At 37.8% G+C, this 20917-nt stretch overlaps 2 protein-coding genes across 2 annotated transcripts in view; both read left to right on the forward strand.

Moving 5' to 3' along the window:
• The window catches only part of LOC126875169 (SET domain-containing protein SmydA-8-like), a 166257-nt gene that overhangs the window by 85280 nt on the left and 60060 nt on the right, over positions 1-20917 (forward strand). Inside the window, exon 2 of the mRNA XM_050637900.1 lies at positions 8981-9226. The gene's annotated coding sequence lies outside the window, so the exon portion shown is untranslated. The remainder of the gene's footprint in view (positions 1-8980; positions 9227-20917) is intronic.
• LOC126875159 (E3 ubiquitin-protein ligase XIAP-like) lies at positions 6604-17691 on the forward strand. Its single transcript, XM_050637883.1, has 7 exons — positions 6604-6608; positions 6690-6816; positions 7213-7451; positions 7567-7897; positions 16141-16842; positions 16941-17025; positions 17102-17691. Exons 1-7 carry the CDS (start codon positions 6604-6606, stop codon positions 17311-17313), a joined length of 1701 nt encoding a protein of 566 aa, XP_050493840.1. The 3' UTR covers positions 17314-17691.

Here is a 20917-nt window from a genome sequence, read left to right on the forward strand (position 1 = left end):
TAGTTAATTAAAATAAAATATAAATATTTAATAATTATTTTTTATTTAAGTATAAATAATATTTATTTATATAGGCCAATAAATATATTTTTTTGATTATTAATATTATGATTTATTTATCCTTGAATATATTCGTTTTATTATTATTTTTTTTAGTATTTTTTTTTTATTAATAATTTTAATTGAGGATTATTCTTTTTATATATTTGTTAAATTTCAATATAATATTATTTTTTTTTACATACCCTTTATATATTATTTTTGTTATTAGTGCATTAATTGATTTAAATCGGGTTCCATTTGATTTAATTGAGGGAGAGTAAGAATTAGTTTCTGCATTTTACGTAGAATATTATAGAAGAATATTTGTTTTCATTTTTTTATCTGAATATATAAATGTAATATTTATAAGGCTGTTGTGGCTCACAAGCTGAATAGCTGAGAGCGAGTTACAGTAGAGAGACGCAGGGATAAACGGTTTGTTTCTTCGCTTTCCTAAGCTTAGTGATTTATTGCTTAAGCGTCTTAAAGTCGAGATTTTTCCCTTTGGTTCTATGGTATTCGTATTATATAAAAATCTAAGGTATAAGTTAAAAACCATGGTAGACCCGACACGATTGATTGGAGTCGATCGATCGCTGGATGACGCTTTGTCCAATCGTCGCTTCCTTACATCCTTTCATATTCTTTTATCTTGCTTTTTTTATTGTATCGTGTGTTACGTTTGTTTTATCTTAATCGCGAGATCGGCACGCCAACAGCATCGGTCGACACCCCACTTTTATAAAAATATCCAACTGTCCAAGTGCCACGCGTAAAAAGAATCAAGTCGAATAATAAAAACGGCTCTTCGACCGTTCTGCCAAGACTTCGTGCATGATTTGTCTTTTGGCCTCGAGTCTGATAATAAATATAATAACCGAAGGAAGAAGTCCTCGCAGTGGCGGAAAATGGATTAAGACACGTGGATCTTTCAGTTCCGTGGTTCACGATAGTCGAGTAAACAGTTGCTCAGGAACGCGGAATCGTTGAATTTCTGAAGGTCTGTTTCCGCCTTGCCGCCGAATTTCGAATCGTCCTCGAGTAACGTTTTTTATTATAACATACCTACCCAACTAGCTAATTGTTGAATTTCGTTTATAATAACTTTTTTTTCTGTTAAATTTACTTTATATAATCTTGACGAGTGTGCACGTGTTTATCGATATCTCTTATTTATCATTTATACAGCACGATTACTCGACGGTCGCTGGTTCGCGCTGCGAGTAACGCGTTTACAGTTTCTTTTTACGTTTTCGACTTATTAATTTTCACTGTTAAGCCCAAACTACAAAAATAATGAATCCGGGTTACGAGTCGATAACTGGCGGCGTCCTATCGCTTTTCTTTCGCTCTTTTTTTTCTCTTTTTAGGAGTTTATCGTCGATAAAGGAGTTTAGCGTCGATTAAATGGCGGAAAGTGCAAATCACGAGCTTCTTCAACATGCGTCAACTCGTTCGTCTCTTCCGTAATCAGTCCTTTGTGGACGATACAACACACAAAATATTGGTTGTTTACGCTACAAACTGTCATTGATGATCACATGGTGGTCCGCGTATCCCGGAATTCGTGTTTCATTACTGAAGCTTTTGACACTACCGTGACGGCAACGCTATCTATTAATTCAAGCCGAGAGAGACACTAGATTACCCTACAGACTGGACGAGAGGATACCTCCGACTTGTTGACGGTACCAGTTAGTTTTCTTTCCCGTTTAAAGATTGCTCAAGTACTCTCTTTTTTCTTTGTCATTCTCTTCTTATATTTTTTTGTTTTTTTTGTCTTTTTTTATCGTTTACTTTAAGAAATTTTATGTTTCATCGAGCCGCAAGCGGCATGATTTTTCTTGCGTCAGCCAGTCCTCATCCGCTAGCTGGACCGCAACCAAGAACACACTTTACCATTTGAACACACAAACGCTGGTTAAGTCTTGGTCCGAATTTCAAGAAAATAATAGAAATATTCTCGACAACTTTCTCTCTTTCACACGTTTCATTCGCACATTCCACACTTTCGTTTTTCCTCTCGCTCTTTCCTTTTTAATTCTAAAAATCATTTCATTCTTGTTTCTCTGTCTCTCCTTATGCCCCTCACATATCCTTCGCATTCCAACGTAGACCCATTCCACACGTAGACTGGTCGATCTGAATCTACCTTTACCGTGACTCAACCTCAATTGCTTTCAATGTTGTAAAAGTGTGAGCAAATAATTAAACACATTATTACCCTAAGATAATTGCGTTGCTTGGCTTTCACACCGCTCAGAGGAATGTATCAGTGTGGTGTAATTAACTGCGCAGTTTAGTAAAGAAAGTAAAGGAGTATTTAGACTAAATTTCATAACTTTTCACCATTTCTTTAAATTAAGTGCACGTACATTATCTCATTTGCACATACAAGTACATAATGCATATTTGTTAAAATTAGTTAACTATTATATAATATGTTTCCTAGGAAAGCTGTTTGAGGAATTGAAAAATTTGAGAAATGTTGCAAACGTTTAAGAATACCTATAACCTTTGTTTGTTAAGTACGTGGGAGAAAATATTTATATCGTCTTTCGGGAAAAAATTGCGAATGGAATGAAAAGCGAGATTTTTGAAGTGTCGAAATGAAGAAGAATCTAAATGGAAAACGGAGAAAGTTATTATATAGAATTATTCTATTATTGCATAGAAAATCATTGGAAAATGTTCAGAGTAATCTTTTTATATTAATTTATAATAAACCCTTGCATTTTTCGATATACGTCTCTTTTAATCGCAAGTTGCTTTCTTGGATGTTATCGTTTTTCAGATGCTGTTTAAAGCTGTTATTACACTGGTTTGGGTTTTGATGTTCAATTGAGTCATACACATTAGTTTTATATGCTGTGTATTTCACCACCTTGTACAGCCATTTACAACACACGGGATACTCAGATAAAGAAAACGCGACGGACGGGGAAAAACAGAAGAGAATCTCAAGCACTTGCACCAACGCTGCACGTAGGAACTAGTGGTCATACCAACATGACATTTATCTCAATAAGAAGCATCGAATGCAAGATGCTAGAGAAAAATAAAGAAAAATTAGAAAAACAAGCGAAATGAGAATGAACGGATACCGCAGATACGCCGCTACATTCTACACGAATATAAACAGCTGCTAGAAAATTCAATTATGAGAATGATGGACTCACTTTAGCAATTTTAGGATTGTTAGTAACAAAACATAGACATATCGTCAATTTACTTCGTCGATACTTTTTTGCATTTGTCGGACGAGAACGTTTCCTCGTTAGTCTTCAAGATATTACTGCTTTTCAAGCTTAGTATATTGCGTTTTGCCCGAATATCTTTATTCTTCGTTTTTACTATCATCTAGTGCATACGCAATTAACACTTTTAATGCCAAACGATGGTATATTGTTGCAAGGAACATTCGCGAAAAGTGCTAACGACGATATATGATTGCGATATATATATATATATATATATATATATATATATATATATATATATATATATATATATATATATATGTCGGAGATGAAAGAACACCGGAGCCTTTGGAATTTTGGATAACCCCGCAACATTGTAACCTAGAGTCTACTATAGCTGTAATTGAACAATTGTAGTTATTCAACCTGATTGTAATTATTCGAGAATTGTGATAATGAGCTTGGGCTCGAGGCGACAGTCAGTCGCCGAACGTAGCCGCGGTCACGGGATGAACGCTTTGCCTAACAAAGGTATGAAGTAATTCTATAGCTCTCCTTAAAAGAAATATTTGTGGCGACACGCGACAATAAACATTCCAACGGTTTCTGTCCCGTGGCTCGCCACGTGCAGACCCTATTCTTCGAGTAAGATGATTGCCAGATGTCGATGCGTCTCCGCAGTACATGTTCGGCTAGCCCGAGGGCCCGTTATAAATCTTAAGGTTTAGTTAACTAAAGTCCTTCAAACAGACAAACAGTCTTTGTCCCAACTACGGGAAGATAGGGGAGACATATTTTTCAACGAGCGGCGTCTCCCACTAGCAACTTTCCCTCGAGGGCGGCTAGCATCCTTTTCTAACCACCGATATGGAGATTAACCAATTAGCAGCAACACTTTCTGAACGAAGGCTTTTCTCGACGAATCCGATGATCTCGTATCCTTAGACACACCCCGTTATAGTTTTCCTGTGTGGCATCATCGGGACGGAAAAGGCATTCTCGCCCGCGATCTCATCGATCCAAGAGTAACGCCTTCGCGATCAGTGATTATTCTCTCAGACTTAGACTTTGTGAGTACGTTCTGTTGTCATCCCGTTGACCGCGGATTCGTTATTGAACCTAGGATCATTGTCATTAGTATCTCGAGCACCTAACTACCGCGGTTACTTGTCCGGTTCTATAATAATCGTATTTGCACTAGTCAATGTCTTCTCTATTGCATAACGACAACGTGTAACCCAAACGAAGATTCGTTTCACGCCCCTAACCCTAATTCTAATGTAAACCCGACATCAGAAGTGGGATCAGTGCCGGTTATAACAGTGCAAGAGCTTACGACCATCGTGCGCGAGTTAATTCCGTTGCTAGTACAAAAAATCGAGTGTGGAATCTATCAAGTTTTCGACTCCGCTGCCTGGTGCGCAGCTTCCAATCTGATTATGGAGGAAGATCCTTTACAAAGCAGTGCCCTGAATATAATTTCAATACCGAGTGTCGAATTGACTTCTACGTAGTGGAGGCGCTAACTGGTAGATCAAGCCATCCGGGTGAGTCGTTTCCATTTTACCCCGATTTCGGAGCCGAGTGTTCGCTAATCAAAGAATCCGTAGTCTTGAGAATTTCTGGCGAAAGAACGATTGATATAGTAGTAATGCGAGGAATAAGAGATATTGGTACTAAACGTATCGCTCAAATCTTGTCCGTTGCAGGTGTTAGTGGTTAGAGATAAATTTTTCATGTCCTCGCTGATAGTTATTTAACAATACGATATCGCGATTACTCGTTAAATTTTAAGCCAAGATTTTGACGTAATATTACACAAAATAGCCTCGCTATGTGTAAAACAAAAATAATTAATGCCTGTAATAAAACCGCCGAAAACGAGATCGATGTTAATGAAGTTGACAATGAGGTACGTGGTAGTGATAAGGGTAGATTAATCTTTCTTTTCGAAAATTCAGAGATTCATCCGTTACGGGTTCCCTACGTACTCGTACAAAAAAAAATACAGACCAGTTAGAAGTACAATTAATTGATCCTGACATCGCCGTACAAGGAGTCCTAATAAACTTCGCGAGCGCGGAATAGTACGTGAGAGAACAAGCGATTTAATTACAGCCAAAAATCATAAAGCCTAGTAATTCACCGTTCGCGAGCCCTGCGTTACTCGTGAAGACGAACAATGGTTCAGATAGATGATAGGTAGATTTTCGAGAACTAAATAAATACACGGTCGCGGATCGGTATCGTTTACCCCTCATGGCGGATCAAGTCGCGAGATTGCAAAAGCGAGATATTTTATTATTCTGGACATGGCCGGTGGGTTTCTCCAAACCCCTATTCATCCTAATTCTAGGAAGTATACAGCCTTGATTACCCTCGATGATCAATTTGGATAATAAGTTGTTGTTTTCTTCGAATTCTTTTGTGCCTTTGTTCGATCCATTCGATGTCCTTTATTTGCATAACATAAGTGCGTGCGCGTTTAATGTTTCTTCCGGAAGTCATTTTCGGGACGGCGATACTATGCTGACTCCGTCGAAAATGGGGATTCTTATATTTTCGGACAACCCTAATAATTTTGCAACTCATACTTGTCTAAATATTCTAATATTTATGTTCTTCCTTGCTACCATTTTGTGTAAACCATCAAAGCGTTTACTACGGAAATCCTCAGGAGTAGTGGCATGCCAAGTCTTCTGTAGCATTTGACCCTTTTTAATTATGGTGACATAAGAAATCATTTGGTCGAAGTGATCTGTACTACACTTTCCTTCATTGTATTCAGCAGCGGCTGCTGACTTCGATGTTGCGAACAAACAAAACGAGAGATCATTCTTGAGATTCCTTTGAAAACACGTATAACAGCCGACGTGCCATTCGTACGTTGTCGCCTATTTGGACGATGTCCTAATTATTGCCGACGCGATAGATCAAGCCCTAACAGGATTGCACACCGTACTAGATACCCTTGTAAAAGTCGGATTCTCCTTTAACTTTGCAAAATGTTCTTTTCTAAAGGCATCGGTACTCTATTTGGAATATGTAATTTACGACCTAGAAGTTTGTCCCAACCCGGGTATAATGCACGCCTTGAGTTCTTTACCTGCGTCAACGACCGTCACACAGCTTAGGCAGTTCATAGGTTTAGCCTTTTATTTCCGAAAATTCGTCCCTAAATTTTCACGGGTAATGAAACCCTTGTATGCGCTTACTTCCGATAATAAAAACATGACTTGGACAGATAGGTCTGGAAAAATAAGGCAAAAGGTAATTTCCGCCCTGACCTACGCGCCGGTATTAATGGTATTTGACCCGAACTACCCGATAGAACTTCGTATCGACGCTAGTTCGGATGGATATGAGGTTATTTTAATGCACAAAAATTGAAGGTAAAAATAGAGTAATAGAATATTACAGTATAAGAAGTAACCCTGCGGAATCTAGGTATCATTCTTACGAACTAGAAACGTTAGCAGTTGTGAACGCCGTCAAGCATTTCCGTCATTATCTCCACGGACGAGAATTTCTTGTCGTCTCCGATTGTAATCCTTTGAAGGCATCCAGTGGTAAGGTAAATTTAAATGACAGGGTTTACAGGTGGTGGGCTTACTTACAAACTTTTACTTTTGACATTCTGTACCGGGAAGGTAAACGAATAGCCCACGTAAATTTTGTCTCGCGAAATCCCGTAGACTTGGATCACCTTACGATCAACGAAGTCATAGAGAAGGTAATCAATCTGACCGAAATCTCCGAAGACTAGCTATTAGTGGAATAACGTCGCGACTCCCAAATTTCTAGGATCGTCAATAAATTACAGAACGAAGAGCTCGCGGAAGACGTCGCGAATACGTATGAGTTACGGTTCGGTACCCTTCATCGTAAAATACAGAGAAAAGGCAGAACTCTCTGCTTGTCCATTGTCCCCAGAGGTTTTAGATGATCTGTTATTAACCATGTGCAACAGTCAATTATGCACTTAGGTTGGGATAAAACGCTTGAGAAACTGTGCGAGTGTTACTGGTTCGAAGGAATGGCGGAGTATGTTCGCCAATTCGTAGAGAACTGTCACGCTTGTCAAGTTTCGAAGGCCAGTTCAGGTAAAATACAAGCTGAATTACATCCTATACCTAAGACCAGCATACTTTGGCATACAGTTCACGTGGACATAACGGGCAAACTAAGCGGTAAAAGTGGTTCGAAAGAGTATGTCATTGTTTTGGTCGACGTCTTCACTAAATTCGCATATCTGCATCATACTTGTAAAGTAGATTTCCTTAGTACCGTTAAAGCACTTAAGTACTATATTTTTATTCGACAGTCCCTGCCGGATAATAGCGGATCAGGGAAGATGTTTTACGGGCAAAGAATTTCCAGACTTTTGTCAAGATAAATACATTAAACTCCATTTAATTGCGACCGGAGCTAGTAGGGCCAACGGGCAGGTAGAGCGTATTATGAGTACGCTAAAAAACATGTTCACAACAATAGAAACCACCGGGCGGTCCTGGCAAGACGCGATCGGGGAAACACAACTGGCCTTAAATTGTACCACCAACCGCGTGACTAAGTCAAGCCCGTTGGAACTACTAATCGGTAAAACAGCGAGACCCTACGGCTTATCCCTACCCGACAGTATCGAAGAAAGAGAGGTAAATATCTCCCATGTAAGACAGCAGGCGATAAAGAATATAGAAGCAAACGCCAAATACGATAAGGATAGGTTCGACAAAAACAAAGCTAAAATAGTTAGGTTCAACCTTGGCGATTTCGTGTTACGTAAAAACGAGGAAAGAAACCAGACGAAGTTAGATCCGAAATTCAGGGGTCCATTCGTAATAGCCGAGATTTTGGAAGGAGATAGATATACCCTAAAAACCTTAGACGGCAAACGATCATATAAGGACAGACACGACAGACTGAGAAAAATGCCAGAAGGTTGCGTCCCTGCTGAGTTAGACGTCTGCGGTGATGACAACGGCGGTGATAATAACGATGCAAGTACACTGACCTCAGAGGATCATTAACACTGCGTTGTGGTCATAGTAGTACACCGAGTGGTTTTATGTGCTTTTGTTGTAACCCGTTGAGAGGGTTGATGTGTTTTTGTTGTAACCCGTTGAGAGGGTTGATGTGTTTTTGTTGTAACCCGTTGAGAGGGTTGATGCGTTTTTGTTGTAACCCGTTGAGAGGGTTGATGTGTTTTTGTTGTAACCCGTTGAGGGGGTTGATGTGTTTTTGTTGTAACCCGTTGAGAGGGTTGATGTGTTTTTGTTGTAACCCGTTGAGAGGGTTGATGTGTTTTTGTTGTAACCCGTTGAGAGGGTTGATGTGTTTTTGTTGTAACCCGTTGAGTGGGTTGATGTACTTTTTGTTGTAACCCGTTGAGTGGGGTTACGTGCTTTTGTTGTAACCCGTTGAGTGGGCTTACGTGCTTTCTGGGTGTAATGCACCCAACGTGGCAATATGATCCAACAAACTGAGGTTCACCGGTGTACGAAATCGAAAATGATCTGTTATGTCATTACGGTCTGACTGGCGACTCACAGAACGCACCTAACACTTTGAATACAAATTATAACATTACAAATTCCTATTCTCTTTTATTTTCCCGTTGTCAAACCTCCGAACGAAACTTTGTTATTGCACTGGACCCTGGACTTACTTGGACATTTAGCTAAATCGCAAATAATGTCAGTTGTATCGAATCTAATGTAAGAAATACGATATTTTAGTTACACACGAGGACGTGTGATAGTCAGGATGGCCGTGTCGGAGATGAAAGAACACCGGAGCCTTTGGAATTTTGGATAACCCCGCAACATTGTAACCTAGAGTCTACTATAGCTGTAATTGAACAATTGTAGTTATTCAACCTGATTGTAATTATTCGAGAATTGTGATAATGAGCTTGGGCTCGAGGCGACAGTCAGTCGCCGAACGTAGCCGCGGTCACGGGATGAACGCTTTGCCTAACAAAGGTATGAAGTAATTCTATAGCTCTCCTTAAAAGAAATATTTGTGGCGACACGCGACAGTAAACATTCCAACGGTTTCTGTCCCGTGGCTCGCCACGTGCAGACCCTATTCTTCGAGTAAGATGATTGCCAGATGTCGATGCGTCTCCGCAGTACATGTTCGGCTAGCCCGAGGGCCCGTTATAAATCTTAAGGTTTAGTTAACTAAAGTCCTTCAAACAGACAAACAGTCTTTGTCCCAACTACGGGAAGATAGGGGAGACATATTTTTCAACGAGCGGCGTCTCCCACTAGCAACTTTCCCTCGAGGGCGGCTAGCATCCTTTTCTAACCACCGATATGGAGATTAACCAATTAGCAGCAACACTTTCTGAACGAAGGCTTTTCTCGACGAATCCGATGATCTCGTATCCTTAGACACACCCCGTTATAGTTTTCCTGTGTGGCATCATCGGGACGGAAAAGGCATTCTCGCCCGCGATCTCATCGATCCAAGAGTAACGCCTTCGCGATCAGTGATTATTCTCTCAGACTTAGACTTTGTGAGTACGTTCTGTTGTCATCCCGTTGACCGCGGATTCGTTATTGAACCTAGGATCATTGTCATTAGTATCTCGAGCACCTAACTACCGCGGTTACTTGTCCGGTTCTATAATAATCGTATTTGCACTAGTCAATGTCTTCTCTATTGCATAACGACAACGTGTAACCCAAACGAAGATTCGTTTCACGCCCCTAACCCTAATTCTAATGTAAACCCGACATATATATATATATATATATATATATATATATATATATATATATCATATGATATAACATGTATAATGTAATATAACATAACAGCGTTCTACTATTCGCATCGCGAGAGAACTTTCCTGCAGAAACTCTGAGTGAGATGTTTCACATATTGAAGAAGTGCGTACTTACTTGTAAAAATAATTTTATTGTAATGCGCGATGATTAATACCGGGGCAGGGTATACGCCACAAGGTGTACGATGCCATAAAGTAACGACTACCACGACCTTAGACTATACTGTTTACTTCCTTCTACTAATACCTTCTACTAAATATTATACCCACCAGAAAGCAGGGTCGGTTTGGGACTGTGGCCACCTGAACCGAAATAACGTACGGATTAGGAGTTTCCGAATATTGCAAATTAGAAGCAGAACGATATAGAAATTCCGGTGAGAGTTGTAGGAAGACAATGTCGAACTAGAGATATTACGAAAACTCGATTAGGACCTAATATCTATTATCATCTCCTCTTTTATTATATCTGTCAATAATAAAGTGTAATTTTTGTCGTTCTCTTTCACTCTCTAGGCTCCGTAGCAGTTTTTACTGATATTTTAAACAACGTGTTAATATTGCCAAGTGAAAGCGGAGTAAATAAGAATTCCTTCAAAAGCGGCATCATTTTCGAAAGTGAGTAAATAAGAGATATATTTTCACGCTGTACCTAGCGAGCATCCATTATTTTACACAGCACAGTACAGTACTGTAGGGGGCGGAGCATCGGTGAAATTTGATTGGTCGACAACTTGCCCACTCTGCACAGTGGGCATGCCTTGGAGTATATTGCTACTGGGTACTGTGGGTAGGGATAAGATTTCTAGAAAGCAGGTAGTAGCTTCTCGGTACATACTACCAGCAAGGTTCAGTATTACACTGATGGTCGAAGAGTTTGTGCGGCTCGTTTGTACGATTGGGCAGTTTTAGTAAATCTAAAAATATAAAATATACAGGAAGATATTAAATATTTGTCAAGAATTGGAGAGCTGTTGAAGCGGAACGTGAACATCTGATATTCGTAAGTTTTGTCTGTTATATATTTCTCTAATATATGTAATATATATGTTCTGTAATATATAATATATTTAAGTCATTTACAATTAGTAGATATTTCAATGTCTTTTTCTTTTAAATAGGTTTGAAGGCGCATTAAATTACAATTAAAATGGATAAAATGATTCCTACAATCAACTTCCGATATTTCATGGAACATGATACAGAATCTTCAGAAGATGAAGAAGAATTAACGCCTGTTCCTTCGAAATTGTCAGATGATTCAAATCCGCCGGTTCATTCAATATCGGCGGATGAGATTGTTAAGGAAATTCGAGGATTTGGGAATACAAATAATTGACTATATTTCCCACACAACAGTTATACATCTATATTCCACTCTGAAGAACGTCTTGCACGCACGCTGGTCGCCAACCGACTATCCTAGATTCTTTTAACATCTGGCAACAGTCTTTTGTCTCCACTAAGACCTTGACGCCCTCTAACCCTTACACACACACTCTCATGTACAGTGTAAATGTATCACTTCCCTAACACGCCTCCTTACATTTATACTGTACACTTAATTTTATTTACATACTTGTCGAATTAACAAAATATTTAAAATTTATCGCTTTATTTACATTTCTCTTATTTTACATTCATCCATGACCTAAACCTTTCAAATTTCTCTCTACACAGTGCCTTCGTAAAAATATCCGCAGTGTTTTCTTCTGTACTTACTTTTATTATGTTTATCTTATTTTCCTTTACGTACTCGTGAACGTAGTGGTAATGAACTTCGATGTGTTTAGAATTTTTTGTAAAAGTTCCGTATTTTGCTATACTCATTACTCCAGAGTTATCCTCACAGATTTTTACAGGGTTATCGTCTACATTTACATCGAAGATTTTCATTAGTTCTCTGATAGTCATTACTTCGCTCACCGCTTCCGATAGAGCTACATACTCTGCATACGTCGAGGCTATTGTCACACACCTTTGTTTTTTAGACTTCCATCCAATTACATTTCCATACAATCTGATTACATACCCAGAAGTCGATTTCCTATCTATATGATCTCCTGCCCAATCAGCGTCCACATAACAATCTATCGTTTCGCACTTTTCATTTCTTTTATAATGTAGCCCTAAATCTCTAGTACGGTACAAATATTTCAATATTCGCAAGGCATATTTAAAATGTGTCTCGTTACAACAATCTTGAAATCTACTCAGATAATTCACACTATAACTTATATCGGGTCTGGTATTTACACTAATATACAGCAATGCGCCAATTAAATTCTTGTATCCAATGTCCTCTCTATTTATCTCAGCTTTTTCAATTTTTAAGTTGGTCTCCATAGGTGTACAGTACAATTTGCTATTATGTAATTTATATTTGTTTGCTAATGATTCTGTGTATTTCTTTTGGCTTAATCTCATTTCATTTTTTAAATAATCATACTCTATATTTATTCCAAGATATTCTTTTACTTCACCTAAATCTTTCATTTCAAATTTATCAGATAATAATTTTTTTACACTTTGTATCTTCCCTTTGTTTTTACTACAAATCAACAAATCGTCTACGTATATTAACAAATAAACAACATTTTCTCCCTCTCCATAAGAATATACACACTCCACAGCTCTATATTGTTCTTTTTAAAACCTAATCTCGTCACATACTTATCAAAACACTCATACCAGTCCCTCGGACTTTCTTTTAACCCATAAAGCGCTTTCGATAATTTACAAACTCTATTCGTTCCGTCCGCATATCCCTTTGGTTGATTTACATATACCTTCGGGCTTACTTCACCATTTAAAAAGGCAGTTTCTACATCCATTTGCTCAATTATTAATCCATTTTGACAACAATATGATAGCAATATCTTAAAGGTCTGATTACTCGCCACTGGAGAATATATGTCATCGGCTACGTTTCTTTGTTGAAATCCCCTTACCACTAATCTAGCCTTATACCTGTCCTCTGATTTTTTCGTGTAAACCCATTTTACATCTAATACTTCTTTGCCTTTTACCCTTTCTACCAATTTCCAAGTTTTATTCTTATAGAGACATTCTATTTCCTCATCCATAGCCTGTTTCCAAACTTCATTATTTTCGCAACAAATCGCCTCCTCAAATGTACGAGGGATATTTACTTTACAATAATTTGCATGCATCTCGCAAATATTTTCCTTTTCTGGATACCTTACTGGAGTTTTCTTAATACGTGTAGATCTCCTAGGAGTGTTTGAGCTTTCAATACTACTATTATTTTCATCTTTCCTACCTTCTAACTCTTCCTTATCCATACCAACCAATGAATAGTTATCTTCGCTATCATTTCTATCTGCCTCTGATGAATTTTCCTCAAAGCCGATACATTTAGTGTCTGTCTCTATGACCTTTACATGTCTAGCTATTGTTATTTTCCCACCTAATAAGACTCTGTATCCTACTTCACTATATCCTAATAGAATTCCCATATCTGCCTTCTTGTCCCATTTGGAAACTCTTTTTTGTTCTGGCCTTCTTACAAACACTTTACTTCCATATAGATGTAGATTTTTAACACTTGGTTTTCTCCCGAAGAATATTTCAAAAGGTGTCTTTCTCTCTATAGTATTCGCTAATATTCGATTTTTCAAGTATACCGCTGTACAAACTATTTCCGGCCAGTACCTTTTATGTACTTTCGCTTCCGCTAACAAGCAACGCGCCATGTCCATCACTGTTCTATTATACCTTTCCGCTGTCCCGTTTAATTCATGTACGTATGTTGGGCAATTATTTATTCTTATACCTTTATCCCTAGCAAATTTATAAATTCGATTATTTAAATATTCTTTACCATTATCGCATCTTAATATTTTTAACCTCTTGCCCGTTAAATTTTCGGCTTCATTTACGAACTGTACAAAAGAATCAAAGACCTCATCTTTTGATTTTATACAATAGATCCTAGCTATTTTACTATAATCATCGATAAATGAAATGAAATATTTTTCTCCATTGAATCCGGTAGTCTTAAAGGGACCACATACGTCCGTATGAATAATTTCCATTATTTCCTTAGCCTTAGTTCGTTTATTTTTGAAAGGTAAGTTATGCATTTTGCTTTCTATACACACCCTACATTTCAAAAGTTCCTTTTCAAATTCATTCGGTATGCCAGTCACTAGCTGCTCTTTACCCAAAATCTCTAAATATTTAAAATTTACGTGTCCTAGCATCCTATGCCATCTTTCCTTTTTACTCATACCACTACGTTCGGCGCTGTTTACTAAGTGCTTCTTCCCTTTCAATATACTTTTTATTCTATATGTCCCATTCTCTTTGAACGCTACAGCTGTAAGTATATTATCCTCATCTATTACTTTCGCAATATTTCCTTTGGAAATAACCGTATTCTTATTGTCTGTTAGTTTACCTAAACTAATCAAATTTGCGGACATTTCGTTCGCGTAAAATACTTTCCTCATATTTATTTTATTTTGTTTTCCGAATGCTTCAAAATAACTTATAACATTCCCAACTTTTGTCGCTTTTATCGGTCTATTATCGCCTAAATATATATTTACCGGTTCTTTTAGGTCGATAGATTTATCGAAATAATTTATATTATTAATTATGTGATCGGTACAACCGCTATCTAATAGCCACACTATTTTGTTCTTACTTATTTCATTCGTCTCACTGCTGTTTGCTGCGTGCGCCGTTGCTGTCCATATGCCTGCTCTTGAGTTTCCATGCTCGCCCGTGCCGGTTGTTGATTGACGATGAAAGTTTCCACGTCCTCTGCTCGTATTGCCTTTGTTCCCTCTTCCTCTGTTTCGACCACGTGTTGGCCCATGCCAATAGCCGTTACTGCTTCCCGCTTGGACGCCATTTTGACACTCTCTCGCAAGGTGTCCTAATCTTCCACATCTGAAGCATCCTTCCTTTTTTGCAGAAAAGGCGTTGGTTTGCCTTTCTCCTCGATTGGATTTATTTTTCTTCTCTGCTATCTCTATTTTATTTTTTACATACGCTACCGTTTGATCCTCTTCTTTCAATGCGTCTATTATGTCCGCTATGTAGCTGTATTCTTCGGGTAACGTATTCAGCATGTAATTCAGCTTTTCCCTCTCACTTACTTGTGCGCCCGCACCTTTTAATTCATTGATTAATTTCTCAAAATCGTTAAAGAATGATGCTGAATCACTGTAGTTCTCCAGTCTTATGTTTTCCAATCTCCTTCTGCATACGATCTGCAGTGCCGTCGACTCTTTCAAGTACATTTCATCGAACCTTTTTATTATATCATATGCCGTTTTTCCTTCCCTAACATACTCCAATTGTCTGTTCGATATTGCACTATAAATTATATTTATTGCCTTCAAATCCTTTTTGTCCCAGTCTTCATCGTCTCCTTCGTCCTTCATTCTAGTTGTAACAACCTCGCATTCCTTATATTTGAGAAACATCGTGATTCTTTGCTTCCACATTCCATAATCCTCACCATCGAATATAGGTATCATGATTTCCGATCTCTCCATTTTAATTGATTCTTCTTTTTTTCTTTTCTTACTCAAGCGTTCCTACGTGCTCGAAGTATATTTTTTTTTCTCTGAAAGTTTTTTTTTTCTTTACTGAAAACTCACTCGCAAGATCGTAACCACACACTAAATATCTTGCAAAACTAGTAATCACGCTCTGCTACCATGTTAAGAAAATTCGAGGATTTGGGAATACAAATAATTGACTATATTTCCCACACAACAGTTATACATCTATATTCCACTCTGAAGAACGTCTTGCACGCACGCTGGTCGCCAACCGACTTTTGTCTCCGCTAAGACCTTGACGCCCTCTAACCATTACACACACACTCTCATGTACAGTGTAAATGTATCACTTCCCTAACAGAGATAGCCGTACCTTCGACGTCTATGGAACGTCCAGTAATTATGGTTGATATACCATCCCCTGTACCTTCAGCAACGGTGATTGATTTGACATCACCGATACCGTCCACGTCGACAATGCCACCGATACTGCCGATAAAAATGCCGCCGGTTCCATCCACATCGCGGCACATTCTAGAAAATTGTTATGATTTTCGGTTAGAAGAAGCAAGACGTTCGAGTTTTCGAAAATTGGCCTGTATCTTTCATTGACCCTGTCAGTCTTGCAGCTGCAGGATTCTATTATACTGGAAACTTGGATGTAGTGAGATGCTTTGAATGTCAATTGGTGGCAAGTCAGTGGTCGGTGGGTGATATTCCCATGCAGATTCATGAAATGTGTTCTCCAGAGTGCAGATTTATCCGCAATGAACGTTGTAATAATGTACCAATTGGAGCAAGTCCTGCTAAAGTTCCACGGACAAAACGAAGAAATAGAAATATATCTTGTCCTCATGGTTTACAATATCAAGAGTCATTTGATTTTAATGATCATGGATTTTTAAGATCCTCACGCACCCCGACGGCATATCAACTTAGCCGTTTGGGACTAAAAAGTGTTAAGAAACCAGAAATATTGCAATATGCTAGTTACGAATCCAGATTAAATTCATTCGCAACATGGCCTACAGATGTGACACAGCCAAGTGAAGAATTAGCCCATGCAGGCTTCTACTACACCGGAATAAATGATTTCACTACCTGTTACCATTGTGGAATTTGTATAGGCAATTGGAGACCAGAAGACGATCCATGGGACAGACATATGATTTTGTCTCCCAGATGTTATCATCTTCTTCCAGCACTGGGCTGGGAATATGTCAATAATGTAACAGACCAGGAGTTATATGAAACTGCTGAAGGTGTAAGTATAAAAACTCATACCCTGAACAATATATATAATTAAGAATGTGTATAATTAATAATTCCAATATATACTTATGTACATTATATTTATTTCAGGCACCAATAGAAAGTACAGATGAGAATCCTGAGAGATCCAATAGTGAAAATGTTACCAATGAAATGACTCTCGTTGAGAAAATTAGTAAGTAATAAAAATAAAAACACAGATGAATGAAATCCGTATACATATAATAAATTTCATTATATATTATAATTAGATATACTTTTTACTATTTTAGCCACTCTGGAGGAAGAAAATCGACCATTGAAAGATGCTCGTTCGTGTAAAGTTTGCACGGAACGAGAAGCCACAATTACGTTCCTACCTTGTGGACATTTAGCAACATGCCAGTACTGTTCACCAGCTTTCACAACGTGCATCATTTGCCGAAGAAAAGTCAAGGCCATTACCCATACATTTTTCGCGTAATGCATGCACATGTAAAAATTAGCTTATTCATATCTCTTATATCAATATACTTTATAATTTCTTAAAAATGACATGACGGGCATTCTTTGACGCGCTCCCGTCGACTAAAGAGTAACGTCTTTACGCTCAGCAATTATTTTTACGAGTCAGACTTAGATTCAGCGAGAACGCCCATCTGTCATCCCGTTGGCCGCGGATTTGTTATTGAACCGGAGATCACTGTCACTAGTGTCGCGGACGTCTCACCGCCGTGATAGATTGTCAAACCTGCGTTATTCATACCTGTGTCAATAAATCGTATCTTCGCTACACCGCAACGATGACTACCTTCAATGAAGACTCCTCAAACTCCGACAACCCTATCCCCACTGCCTCTCCGACATATATATGTATATATATATATATATATATATATATATGTATATATATATATAATATTTAAATATTTATATATATATTTATATATATATTTATATATATAATATTTAAATATTTATATATATATTTATATATATATATAATATTTAAATATTTATATATATATATATATATATATATATATATATATATATGTATATGTATATATACAGGGTGGTGGGTAACTATATTTTCGACTTCTTTTTTCACGTAGAATCACCTCCTTTACGCTTGTACCACCAGTTACCAACCATAAGAATCGTGGCTTACTTTTTCTTTTATTATACTCACTTATCCTGTTTTCAATTCGTTAAATTATGCCGATTAAAAGACAATTGTAATTTTTATATTAATAAAGCTTCGAAGTTTTGAAGCAAGGAATTTGTTAGTTAGAAGTTTATGATTGCAATACATTTTCAAGAGCATTTTCAAGGTGTTTTACAACTTATTTGTTCGCTATATCGACTTATATTTTTAATTCGTTCAGTAAATAGAATCGTTGGCTGTGAATACATAAATACACTTCGATGGCGGCCATTTCATGATATGATTTTGAACTTTGATCGAATTAGGTTTGAGAAATTTCTTACTCTTCGCACATCATGTTATGTTACCAGCTGTTATGTTAGTTAATACTTGGGAACTTGTATAAACTAAGGAATTTCTGTACAATGGTCATCTGTACGGGCCAACTGAATGACGTAGTAACGTGTAAAAATGGCCGTAATTTAGCGAAAGAATGCTCAGTTTTACGTAGTCGTAACTTTTGAACCAGTAGATCCCCCGCCTTAAAATTTCCATTTTCTATCTTCGCATTCTAAAGGTCAATAATTTTTGATTTCCTAACATAAAGTTAGTCGAAAACACTATTATACTTATTGTACATTTATGTATTTAGTATAGATATCTGCATGTATGAATACTATTCGTATTCTCCCTACTTTTTGCATAATCTGAGAGAGAGTGCGATACCTCGACACTATCTCTGTCCTTCAACATGATCTTCAACTCACCTGTAACGCGCTAGCCATCTCTATCATTCTATGGGAGAACTACATGGTGTCGATGATGATGGTGTCAAAAATTCGATGCGAGTACTATAGCAAGGAGTGAATAAGAATTCAAAATACAGGAAATACGCTATTGGAAAACTTGAAGTTTAGTCGTTAAAAATCACAATAGATTAAAAGGTTTTCATTCAGCCATGCGAGGTTATTAAAAAATGTTTTCTTTTCTAAGGGAGAATTTCAAGCAAGTCTCTATAAAAAAAAGCTATGCTTACATCTTAATACTATGCTTAAGTTATCTTGAATTTTTCACGCACTTTATTGAACAACTGCTAACGTTTCTAGTTCGTAAGAATGATACCTAGATTCCGCAGGGCTACTTCTTATACTGTAATATTCTATTACTCTATTTTTACCTTCAATCTTGTGCATTAAAATAACCTCATATCCATCCGAACTAGCGTCGATACGAAGTTCTATCGGGTAGTTCGGGTCAAATACCATTAACACCGGCGCGTCGGTCAGGGCGGAAATTACCTTTTGCCTTATTTTTCCATGCCTATCTGTCCAAGTCGTGTTTTTATTATCGGAAGTAAGCGCATACAAGGGTTTCATTACCCGTGAAAATTTAGGGACGAATTTTCGGAAATAAAGAGCTAAACATATGAACTGTCTGAGCTGTGTGACGGTCGTTGACGCAGGTAAAGAACTCAAGGCGTGCATTTTACCCGGATTGGGACGAACTTCTCCGTCGTAAATTACATATTCCAAATAGAGTACCGATGCCTTCAGAAAAGAACATTTTGAAAAGTTAAAGGAGAATCCGGCTTTTACAAGGGTATCTAGTACAGTGTGCAATACTTTTAGAGCTTGATCTATCGAGTCGGCAATAATTAGGACATCATACAAATAGACGACAACGTACGAATGGCACGTTGGCTGTTACACGTGTTTTCAAAGGAATCTCAAGAACGATCTCTCGTTTCGTTTGTTCGCCGCTGCTGAATACAATGAAGGAAAGTGTAGTACAGATCACTCTGACCAAATGATTTCTTATGTCACCACAATTAAAAAGCGTCAAATGCTACAGAAGACTTGGCACGCGACTACTCCTGAGGATTTCCGTAGTAAACGCTTTGATGGTTTACAAAATTGTAGCAAGGAAGAACATAAATATTAGAATATTTAGACAAGTATGAGTTGCACAATTATTAGGGTTGTCCGAAAATATAAGAATCCCCATTTTCGACGGATTCAGCATAGTATCGCCGTCCCGAAAATGACTTCCGGAAGAAACATTAAACGCGCACGCACTTATGTTATGCAAATAAAGGACATCGAATGGATCGAACAAAGGTACAAAAGAATTCGAAGAAAACAACAACTTATTATCCAAATTGTTCATCGAGGGTAATCAATGCTGTATACTTCCTAGAATTAGGATGAATAGGGATTTGGAGAAACCCACCGGCCATGTCCAGAATAATAAAATATCTCGCTTTTGCAATCTCGCGACTTGATCCGCAATGAGGGGTAAAGGATACCGGTCCGCGACCGTATATTTATTTAGTTCTCGAAAATCTACCTATCATCTATCTGAACCATTGTTCGTCTTCACGAGTAACACAGGGCTTGCGAACGGTGAATTACTAGGCTTTATGATTTTTGGCTGTAATTAAGTCGCTTGTTCTATCACGTACTATTCTGCGCTCGCGAAGTCTATTAGGACTCCTTGTACGGCGATGTTAGGATCAATTAATTGTACTTCTAACTGGCCTGTATTTTTTTGTACGAGTACTTAGGGAGCCCGTAACGGATGAATCTCTGAATTTTCGAAAAGAAAGATTAATCGACTTTTATCGCTACCACGTACCTCATTATCAACTTCATTAACATCGATCTCGTTTTCAGCGGTTTTATTACAGGCATTAATTATTTTTGTTTTACACATAGCGAGGCTATTTTGTGTAATATTACGTCAAAACCTTGACTTAAAATTCCACGATCGATCGCGATAGCATATTTTAAATAACTGTCAGCGAGGACATGACAAATTTATCTCTAACCACTAACACCTGCAAGGGACAAGATTTGAGCGATACGTTTAGTACCGATATTTCTTATTCCTCGCATTACTACTATATCAATCGTTCTTTTGCCAGAAATTCTCAAGACTACGG

Source organism: Bombus huntii, chromosome 17 (genome assembly GCF_024542735.1).
Source record: "Bombus huntii isolate Logan2020A chromosome 17, iyBomHunt1.1, whole genome shotgun sequence".
In the NCBI taxonomy this organism is placed as follows: domain Eukaryota; kingdom Metazoa; phylum Arthropoda; class Insecta; order Hymenoptera; family Apidae; genus Bombus; species Bombus huntii.